At 40.9% G+C, this 11,456-nt stretch overlaps 1 protein-coding gene across 1 annotated transcript in view; it reads left to right on the forward strand.

Moving 5' to 3' along the window:
* TRIT1 (tRNA isopentenyltransferase 1) overlaps window positions 1-5,117 on the forward strand; it is a 41,113-nt gene extending 35,996 nt beyond the window's left edge. Inside the window, exons 10-11 of the mRNA XM_082244730.1 lie at window positions 4,601-4,718; window positions 4,797-5,117. Of these exons, the coding sequence (XP_082100856.1) occupies window positions 4,601-4,718; window positions 4,797-5,044 (366 nt within the window). The 3' untranslated portion in view covers window positions 5,045-5,117. The remainder of the gene's footprint in view (window positions 1-4,600; window positions 4,719-4,796) is intronic.
* The last annotated feature ends 6,339 nt before the right edge of the window (window positions 5,118-11,456 follow it).

Below are 11,456 nucleotides of genomic sequence, written 5' to 3' on the forward strand. Positions count from 1 at the left end.
CCCCCCCCAAAGTTTCTCTATCCTGAACCCCACCCTGTAGCAAATGTTTAAGAAATATATAGAATGTGTGCCTTACATGCAGGGGTCTTCCACGCAGTCACATGACAAGCAGGGTTCTTGGTCTTCTCCAGCATTAGAGGAGTGAGCAGTCCTTAATGTTTCATAGAAGGATACTGTGTGAGTGCCATTCTGTGCAGTAGTGCACTGCGGGCCCAGGCTGCGGCCAGGGTGTGATGATGTCCTTCCACGGGAGCATGTCCTTGTCAGCCCATACTCAAAGGAAGGGGTTAAATGATGCAAATACTGACATTCATTTTCTATGGCACCACATCTGACCTGACTTTTAACACATCAGAACACTCTAATGTGAACCATCTGTACGTTGCGGTGGCACAAAGTTAACAGTCTAATTGCATTAATATGTGTGCTGTAATGTACCATCATAATTGGAACCCTGAGAAAAAATCTCTCTCAAATAATTTTCCAATACATATTAGAAATAAAAGGAAACTACATACTGGATATTTAGGGCAAAACTGTGTCTACCCCTTTCCTCTAGCTCTTTTTAGATTGGCATAAGGTTTGATGTTCCTTTTAGTGTCTTAACACTGTAGGTTCCTCGATTTCTGGGTCTTCCCTGTGCTTGGACCTGGTATATTGGTTTCAGACTGACCAATGTTATAAGTACATTTTATAGCCAGTCTATTGTAGTAGTAGCATACTGGCATTGAGAGCAGTGTGGGTTTAGTTTAAGATATCAAAGTTGGAGTTAGAAGCGGTTTGGTGCCTAATACCTCTAGCATCTTAAAACAAAAAAATTGGTTCAGTGGAATTTCACAATTTAACAATATATTCTTTTTATATTTTAACTAAAATCTTAGCATCTTTAAAGTGTCAATAAACCAACATTTTTTTTCAGGTCATTAACTCTAAGACCCCTTTCACACTAAGCACTTTAACGCAAAAAATAAGCACCTGAAATACTCACGAATACCTATTTCTATTAAGATCAACTAATGCTTTCACACTGGGCAAGTTCGCTGACGGGCGGTGAAAAACTCCTGCAAGCAGCAACTTTGGAGCGCTAAAAAAAGCACCTCAAAAGTGCCACTCTCCATTGAAATAAACGGGCAGTGCCTGAAAATGGTTCTTTTGAGTCACGTGACGCTTGAAAAGCACCGTAAAAGCGCCCAGTATTTTATGGGCAGTTTTCAAGCATCTCAGTGTGAAAGCAGCCTAAAATGAATTGCTCTTACTGTGTGCTAGATTCTTCTTTCTTTGCTTATAATTCATGGATTGGATAGTAAATACTTAGTTCAGGGCTTGACAAATTTGCCTGAAATCTAGGAGCCGGCTAAAAAAGTTAGGAGCCAGTTTTTTTTTTTTTTTTTTTAAACTAACAACCAAGCTTTATTTAATAAAACTGATACTAAATTTACACATAAAGACGACTAGAACCCCACTCTCCTCTATAGCGCAATTGGATGGAAACAGACTGTCTGTCTCTTTCCATCCGATGCCATCTGATCCGATCCACATGGTGGATAGAAAATAGAACCACCATCCGTCGGTTTTTGGCGGACAAGATCAGATGGCGGCAGAATACCGTTCCATAGAGGAGAATGAAGGGTCCGATCAGGTCTGCCTGAAAAACTGACAGGCGGACCTGATCAGACAGCCCTAGTGAAAGGGGCCTTCGGCTGTGGCTGTGGCATGGTGATGGGAAAAAAGGAATATATATATATATATATATATATATATATATATAATTTTTTTTTTCTATGATAATTGGAAAAAAAAATTTTTTTTTTCTTTTTTTTTTAAATTTAAAAAATAAATTAATAACCACTCCCTATCCACTTACCTTTTAAGCAAAGGTAACTGGACAGGGAGATGAAGCCTGCAAAAACTTCCCTCTCATCTCCTCTTAGGAAGGAGATGGGAATGCATTAACAGGCAGTGGAAACAGTCATTACTCCCGGCCACCACAGAGGGCGCCAGTTCCCCAGCCTCTCTCATCTCATCTCACAGAAGGCCGAAAAGCCGGGGCCTCAATTTTTGGACGGCGCGGAAGTCTGTGCACTCGGAGGAGGTGGGGGCGCAAAAGGGACAGGACACCTCCTGCAGGGCACCCCAGGTCGCTAATTCTAGTCGCAAATGCGACCTGGCGCCCGGGGTTTGTCGAGCCCTGACTTAGTTGATTCTTTAATTTTCTTCTATTTCCTTATTCAGAGTGGCAACTCTATTCCAGCCAATTCATTATCTTCACCTTTGCCACTCTTAAAGTCAATGATTACATGGCGCTCTCTGATGGTGGGTGGCATACCATCAGGTAAAGAGGTAAAAATATAGAAAGTAAAAAATGGGTAGAAAAATATAAAAAAGGATAAGGGGGGAGGGGGCCCACGAAAGCGGCTGCCAGCTGGAGCAAGGAGAAGCTCTGAGGAGAATAAACAAAAAGAAAGCAGCGCCAGCTTAGTGAAGCATAAGGTTTATTAATACAAAAAACACATAGTGACTTACTCTTAGGTAAGTAAAGGCCGGTAGGGTAGGTGAATGGGATCATCCATCTTCTTGTCCTGGATACCGTTGCAGAAAGGAGGGGTGCCGGTGGTGCGTGGAGGCTGCTGTCTGGCAGCCTGTCTGATGATGCTGTGGTGGTTGCTAGCTTTCGGAGCATCCGTGCTCCTTCATTAGGCGGTGAATTAGACTCCTTCACTGCCTAATGAAGGAGCACGGATGCTCCGAAAGCTAGCAACGCCCATCTTTCCCTCCGCCTCACAGGAAGTGATGTCGGGCTGACAGGAAGTAGGAAGTGGAGCCCCACAGAGTCCTCCACCACCACAGCACCATCAGACAGGCTGCCAGACAGCAGCCTCCACACACCACCGGCACCCTGCACCCCTCCTTTCTGCAACGGTACCCAGGACAAGAAGATGGATGATCCCATTCACCTACCCTACCGGCCTTTACTTAAGAGTAAGTCACTATGTGTTTTTTGTATTAATAAACCTTATGCTTCACTAAGCTGGCGCTGCTTTCTTTTTGTTTATTCACCTTTGCCACTCTCACTGCGCATTCTTCAGTTTTTCTTTGAGGGAAGCTGTGCTCTGCTGTAAGCCTGAGTGTTTTATGAAAGAACACGTCCCCAGCATTCCTTTGAATATGCACAATCTTCACATATGGCACTTTTCCACTGCAAGTACCGGCTCGGCCCTGCTTGGCCCGGTTTGCTTTTCCACTGCTGGTACCGCATGATACGGTGTTGGAACGGTTTGGTTTGCTTTTCCACTAAAGTAGTACTAAAGTTAAGTGGGTGGGATAACAACGGAGTGGGTGGGATTCTCTGACCAATCAGTGGCTAGTAGTGACTGCATGCAAAGGATTGTGGGATATGGTACCGGGTATGGTACCTCTTGGAACCACTATCGAGGTGGTACTGTTTTTGAGAGCTGTACCGTTCGGTTCCATGAAGTGGAAAAGCGCAGCCGTACCGAACCATACCATGCGGTACCAGCAGTGGAAAAGCACATAAGCGAGCCGAACCGTTCGGTTCCATGCAGTGGAAAAGCGCCATAGGTGTGCAATCAAGACTTAATTTTCAGTGTTGCTACTTTCACTGTGCATGCTTCAGTTTACCCCTAGGAGAAAGCCATGCTTTACTCTGTGCCCAAACATTATTTGAAAAACCATCCCCAGTATCCCTTTTGATGAGTACATTCCTACCTTCTGGCCACTGGGTGGTGCAGACATTAGCTGTGCAATCTGTTCCAGAAGCAGGTCTGATGGGATGTAATGAAACACATGATCAGCATGAATTTGTGGCCAGCAGAGAGGAGCATGCATGTCTAAAAGGATGCTGGCGATATGTTCTTTCTTTTAAAGACCCGTACACACGATAAAAAAATCGGAAGTAAAATTTAGTCCGAACGATCTGCCGATTTTCGGATTGTTAGTATGGTGCTTTCAACAGCCGATTGCGAATTTTCGGATGACCAAATCTGGATGTGCAGGCTATAAAAAATGTATCGTACATCAACACAACTTCCGATTTTTGTTTAATTAGTACAGTTTTTGTCCGAATAAAATCATAAGAGCAAGACTAGGCATGCCCAGAAACTAAAGAACACCTACAAAACAATCCAACACAATGACCTCACTTTTGAAGATTAAATTCTGTCGTATGAGAATTTTCGTATGAAAGTAACCTCTTCACTTTCCATATGAGACTAGCATGCAACAAAAATCAGATGCAAGATCGTTTGATAATCTGTGTGTACGAGGCTTTACACACAAGTTTAGAGTTTTGTCACATGTAAAAAACAAATCTCCACCCCACTGTCAGACAGGGAGGTGCGGAGGTAAGTTGGTTGTATCCCGTGGCTGCAAAATAAAAGGCAAAAAAGGTATTTTATTTGAGCTGAGTGAAATTAAATTTTATGGTCAGTTATTGTTAGGGTCCAATTTAATGCTCCCATACAATAGGTAGCTCTAATAGCGTTACATACTTTAACTGCACACTCCATCTACACTGCACTGTATATGTAAATATAACTGAAATAAGTGAACTGACTCAATTGTTTTACTATATTACCTATAGGGTCGTCTCCCTAGCATTGAACCTATGAAGATTGCCTCTGACAATAGTGAAAACAAAAGAAGTAGTAGACTCTGCGATCTGTGTAATCGGATCATTATCGGAGATCAGGAGTGGGCAGGTAAGGGTCAACCATTTTGCCTTCTATTTGAAATGTTGAAATATGACAGCATGAAATCTTTGTGTCCCTTTCTTGCAGCACACACAAAATCCAAGTCACATCTTCATCATGCGAAAAAGAGAAGGAAACTGGAAGAAGATGAGAAATCTTTAGATAAGAGGAAGTTGGAGTGTAGCCCTGATACAGAGCATCTCCAACATCAGTCATCAGATGGGACTTTCCATTCTGCCTCAGATTGTGTGTATAACAATCCAGAGAAAAGACTATGTGCACACAGGGATACAAACTCTCAGCCTTCAGCAATAAGTGGCACTAAAGAGTCATGACAACTTGCTTCCTATTTGTTTCACTATACCTGTAAAATGAGGACTATAATAAATGTAATTGTTTGGATGAATTATATATTTACATAATTCTATACATATATTTTTTTCTGATTGCTATTATTCTTCAGTTTAACCAGTTGTCCCTTTTTATATTACACTTACAGAGTAGATCTCTGATCAAAATTACCTGTTATTACCTATGTTGAGCAGCCATCAGACTTTATTCCCTCCAGATACTTCACTTCAGCACCCAAATCCTATTTTCATGCTCACTAGCCTTGTCATAGAAGATTTTTCCTGCAACAGCCCTGAAACCTAGTATTAACTGCTTTCTCTATTCTGTAGCACTCCCGCTATTTACATTGAAATTAATTTGTTTTCTCACCAGAATAATATATAGATTATTCCTAATAGAAGTTCACTTAGTGCATGTGTCTCCGAACCTTCTTTTTTTTCTTTATTTATTGTTTTGATTAAAGTAGGGGAATGGTTAAGTCTACATTCACACCTGAGCGTAGCGTTTTTGCGCGTTTTTTAACGCGAATTTACCGCGATTTACAGGCGTTTTTTTGTGCAGGCGTTTTTAGATTGAATAGAAACCAATGGAAAATGCCTGTAATCTGCCAAAAAAGAAGCTCATGTACTTTTTTGAGCGTTGGGCGTTTTGCTTACAGCGTCAAAACGCTCAGATGTGAACAGGGGCCATTGAAATGAATAGGATTTGTCTTGTTGGGCGTTTTGAGAGCTGATCCTAGAGCAGAAAAACTCCCCAAAAACGCCACAAAACGCCTAGATGTGAACGGAGCCTAAAACCCAATCGGGTAATTTATTTTTTCTAATTACATAGTATTGGGGAGATTTGCATTCGGTTCCTGTCACAGGGACAGAACAGGAAGCTAGAGCGATTATCCCCAAAGTGAGGGAAATTTCCTTCATATGTAAAAAAAGGGGGGAAATAAACAAACCCTAAAAGTGGCAACTCATCTGTGAGATGGGCACAGTGGAAAGAGAACTATTGCATATAGGGCTGCGCTAAACAAGCGCGTGAATATCGTTAAACTAATGAATACCTAAATCAATAAATATAAAACATTGTGAAATTAAAGTTTAATAATTAAATTGTCCCAAAAAAGGAAAATCTGTCCTTGTGAATAGACACAAATGATTATCACATCACCCGTGAAAAAATATTGAATTGTGAAGAAAAAAAGGTGAGACTATTGGAAACCAAATTCTTCCAATGCCAAAACTAGAGTGCAACCTGCACCTTATAAATTGCACGCTTACTAGCTGGCAAGGCCCTTCTCTCACAGAGGGTCAAACACGCTTGTGGCTAATACCCAGCCAGGGCCTTTAATTGTGCTGTTGGGGTAGATGGTATTACACACCACATCAGGATTCGCAATTATATTTAATTTTGGTTTTCATTTGTTTAAAGCTGGATACACACTATACAACTTTTGTTGTTCAATTTCCTTTATATTTACCCTCAACTATGTAGTGCAAGGTCCTACCTGATTGCATACCAATTGAAAGGGTTTAGGTTTGACCTCATATTATATGGTTTTGGACTTTTGCTATATCTAAATGTAAAAATCTAAAGAAAATTGTACAGTGTGTATCCAGCTTTACACAATTCCCCTCCTATGCCTGGTACAACCCTAAGATTTGGGATTTTTCATTACTTTCTATGGTCATCAGTGCAAAGAGCATGGCAAATCTGGTCTACGAGCCCATTCTATCAAGAAAAGAAAAAGTTTTGCTGATACACTTTAGATTGGATCTATATGAAGGAGACTGCATTGTATGCTAACTTTATTGTACAATCAGGAAAGTATCTTTTAATAAACCTTTTACTCCAAAAAATAATAAAAAATACTGTATACTTATTACATATTGCTATAGCTGTTTGGTCAGCTTGGGGCCACACTGCTGTGCAACTCCTTAAGTAATTGCTTGTCTTTAGGCTGCACTGCTGATTACATAACTGTCCGCCTAAACTTTCATTTTATATATATATATATATATATATATATATATATATATATATATATATATATATATATATATATAAAGGGTGAAATATACTAAAACATAAAGCTGTTTTTTTTTTTTTTTGTATGTGACCTGTTTGATATGCTTATATACAGTGTTCTACAGCGTTAGTGAACCTGTTTGTTTATATCGGTGTTCCTTCTATAGACTGCCCCCCTCCCTTCAGTCCCCCAGACACTGGATTTGGTCAGTAATCCTCATGCTCCAGTTACATAGCACAGACACTGCATCTCTGTAGCCAGAGAGACATTTATTAATTATCCACTGATTACTGCTTGCCAATCCCTGAGCTCTGACTAATGTAGATAAGTAGCTCATTAGAGTCTGACATCTGCAGAGAGTTACCATATGCACATGGTCTTTTTTTTGTCATAACTTTATTGAAAAGATTAGGATGTATGGCTCTGAAAATTATTAGCTGAAATCTTTCAAGAAAATAGTATAATCTGGTATCCAAAATCAAGGTCAAGCTTTTATAAATTGGCCTATACCCTAGAACTGTTCACATTGCATATACGATCCTTTAAAACCAATTTCTTTTCACCTTGCATCGCATACTTTTATTTAGAAGTAACATGTTTGGGGAGGGGGGATTTGGCGGTGAGCTGTGAACCATAGGTCTGTAACAAATGGTAATAAGCAAGGTACTGCTTTCTGCTGTCTTTTGAGTCTCGGGCACATGTTGGAAGTAAACTGATATGAAAATCTAACATACACATTGCTACAGTTTAGTCACATAGGGGCTGATTTACTAACACTGGAGAGTGCAGCTCTGCATAGAAACCAATCAGCTTCCAGTTTTTTTTTTTTTTTTTTTGTCAAAGCTTAGTTGAGCAAGCTGCAATTAGAAACAGATTGGCTACCATGCAGAACTCCACCAGATTTTGCGCTCTCCAGTTTTAGTAAATCAACCCCCATAATGTACTTTGGTGTTTGTGATTGCTTTTAAAGAATAAGCAGAACGGCAAATGTTGTAAGGGTATTGGTTAGATCGTGTGAATGCACTTTCTATTTTAAAGGAGGTACAGTTTTAAGTTTTTGTGTGGATTATAAAGGGTTGCTGTCCCTATTAGTAATTGGGAAAGCCAATCACACTGAGAATTTTTAGGGTTAACAATCAATAGCTCACTTATAATGACTTGCATTTCTAATTGGGTCATCACATGGGGCACAGGCAGTGTACATACGGTTCACTATATAGTGTAACTGAATGCATTATGGGCTTGGTGGATGTGCTTTAATAAAAACACACAAAACACCCACGTGTGCAAGCAAATCAGTTTAACGTCTTTCTAATATTCCGTTTGTGCATTGTTCATACTAAGTTTTAACGTCTTATTTTTCTTTATTCCTAAAGTGCCTGGTTTAACCGGCTTTTTTTTTTTTTCTATTTAATGTGAACAACGAGGTATTTTTAAGTAGTAAATAAACTTACTTCCTCATTCTGTTGCCCACCCCGCCCTAATTGCTCATAGTGAACTCCCGCCACACTCTGCGCTCCATATTACTTGGCGGCAAAGCCTTTGTTTTATACGCGGGGAAAGCATGACACTCCCTGCTGCCTGGCAGCTAGCCTAAGGTGAGGACAAAGATTAAATCCTTTTGTACACAGACACTTTTAACTGTGTGAATTGGTAATGGAACACTGACATACAGAAATATATGGTTCAACTGTTTGCAGCGTTTAACAGGTTATACAGCTGCAGATAAGGACAGATATTTTTTTTATAATGTTGGTCTTCATTCTACAAAGCCTGTGTAAATATATTTGTTTCCAAGTAGATTGTATAAGCATGTTTTGCAAGGTATTTGTATCTTTATTTTGAGAATATTTGTCTTTTTGCATTAAAAAAAAAAACCTTAACATGAGCCTGAAAGGATAGAAGTTTGGAAGCTTCCATTACTGGCTTGTGTGCAGGTCCATGAGCTGTCATTCAGTTTATATTTTCGCTTCTAGGGACCCCTAGATCTTGACTATTCGTTTGACTTGTGTCTTGAAAGACTAAATTCCCTTCTACAAAGTTTTTCCAGGTGAAGGACACTGTAGATAATGTGTCAAACCCAAGGTCCATGGCACGAATTCAGAAATCCAGGCAATCTCATGTGGCCCTCGCACCTCTCCTGCAGCTGTGGAACCCCCCTCGTCTCCGCCCTACAGATCCTGTTCCTCTCTGTGCAGCTGCAGCACCCCCTGGCCTCAGCATTCCGCAGATTGCAGCAGCTGACTACAGCCCTCCCCTGATCCTCCTCCAGCCCCTGCACTTTCTGCTTCGCTTCTCAGCTCTGCCCCCAACTTTTCCTTGCAGCAGCACAAGGTAAAGTGGGTACACTGATGCATGGGGTGGCGGGGGACTCTTGACTTGGGGGGGATGCTCTGGACATCTAGTCTCAGATACAACCAGCCACTTGAGGGCAACCATAATGCTGATGCAGCCCACAATGAAATTGAGTTTGACACCCCTGCCCTAGATGCTGAAACTCACATTTCTATCTATTATCTCTCTAATGTATTGACTTTTCTGATGTTTAGATCTATCACTGATCTTACTGATACAATCTTTATCAAATAACACACTATTAAAGTCATTGTAAAGGCTAAGATATAATGTATACACTGCTGTGCAAAAGTTTTGAACAGGGGTGAAAGAAAATGCTGTAAATTAAGAATGCTTTCAGAAATAGAAGTGTTAATAGTTTATTTTTACCAATTAACAAAAAGGAAAGTAAATGAACAGAAGAGAAAATCAAATCAATATTTGGTGTGACAACCCTTTGAATTTCAAACCGCATCAATTCTTCTAGGTACATTTAGGGTCGGTCCTCACTAGTGGAATGCCAGACATTGCATGTGATTCACACCGCATTGCTGTGCAGATCACATGGTGGTCTGTGCAATGCAAATTCAGCCAATTGGCTGAATTTGAATCTCATTCGGACCAAACTCGTGCAGGACCCCTTTTTTTTTGTCCGCACCAGAATGTTCACATCCATGCGGATTCTGCATATAGCACTGTATTTTGCAAACTGATTGCGGGGTGTTGTTAACATACACTCCACAGTCAGTTTCCATGAACAGGTTGCGATTTTGATGCAGTGCGGATTTGCTGGGAGTTCGCTCGGCATCTAGTGTGAATCAGGAAACCGTTTCTGAAGGAACTCGGCAGGTAGGTTATTCCAAACATCTTGGTGAGCTTACCACAGGTTTTCTGTGGATGTAGGCTGTTTTCATGTAATTCTTTATTCGTTGGACTCGATGTTGAGATCAGGGAGCTGTGGCGGGCAAACCATAACTTGCAGGACTCCTTGTTCTTTCCAACTGAAGATAGTTCTTCATGACATTGGCTGTATGTTTGTGGCCATTGTCCTGCTGCAGAATACATTTTCGGGCCAATCACACACCTCCCCGATGGTATGGCATGATGAAGAAGTATATGCCTGTATTTTTCATCATTGAGGGCACCATTGATCCTGATCAAATCTCCAACCCCATGTACAGAAATGCAGTCCCAAATTTGCAAGGAACTTCTACCATGCTTCACGTTGCCTGCAGAAAATCATCGTACTGCTTTCCAGTGCTAAGGTGAACAAACTGCCTCCTACTACAGCCAAATATTTCATATTTTGACTTGTCAGTCCAGATCACCTGCTGCCCTTTTTCTGCACCCCAGTTCCTATGTTTTCATGCATAGTTGAATGGCATAGCCTTGTTTCCATGTCAGAGGGATGGCTTTTTGGCTGCAGTTCTTCTATGAAGACCACTTCTGGCCAGCCTTCTCCAGACAGTAGATGGGTATACCTGGGTCCCAATGGTTTCCGCCAGTTCTGTGCTGATAGCACTGCTGGGACATCTGTGTCGAAGGGAAGTAAGTATGCACTGTCTTTCATCTGCTGCATTGTTTGCTTGGCCGACTACTGTGCCTACGGTTCTCAATGTTGCCCATTTCTTTGTGCTTGTTCAAAAGAGCTTGAACAACACAGCTTGAAACCCCAGTCTGCTTTCAAAATCTTTGCCTGGATGAGCTCTTGCTAATGCAGTAGAACTACCTTGTGTCTTGTTGCTGTGCTCTGTCTTGCCATGGTGTATGACCTGTGGCATGAGACTGTCTTCTGCAACCTCCCCTTAATAGCAGAGTTTGGCTGTTTCTCACTCACTTTTAAGCCCTCCGACACAGCTGTTTCTGTTTCGGTTAATGACTGTTTCAATCTATATATGTAATTGATGATCATTAGCACCTGTTTGGTATATTTGATAATCCTACATCTGACTCTTATCCTCCAAAATCCCTGACTTTGTTCAAGTGTAAGAATTGATGCTGGTTTGAAGCCAAAGGGTAGTCTCACCAAATATTGATTTTAA

The sequence above is a fragment of the Pelophylax lessonae genome, assembly GCF_965119305.1.
Source record: "Pelophylax lessonae genome assembly, chromosome: 2".
Taxonomy (NCBI): Eukaryota; Metazoa; Chordata; class Amphibia; order Anura; family Ranidae; genus Pelophylax; species Pelophylax lessonae.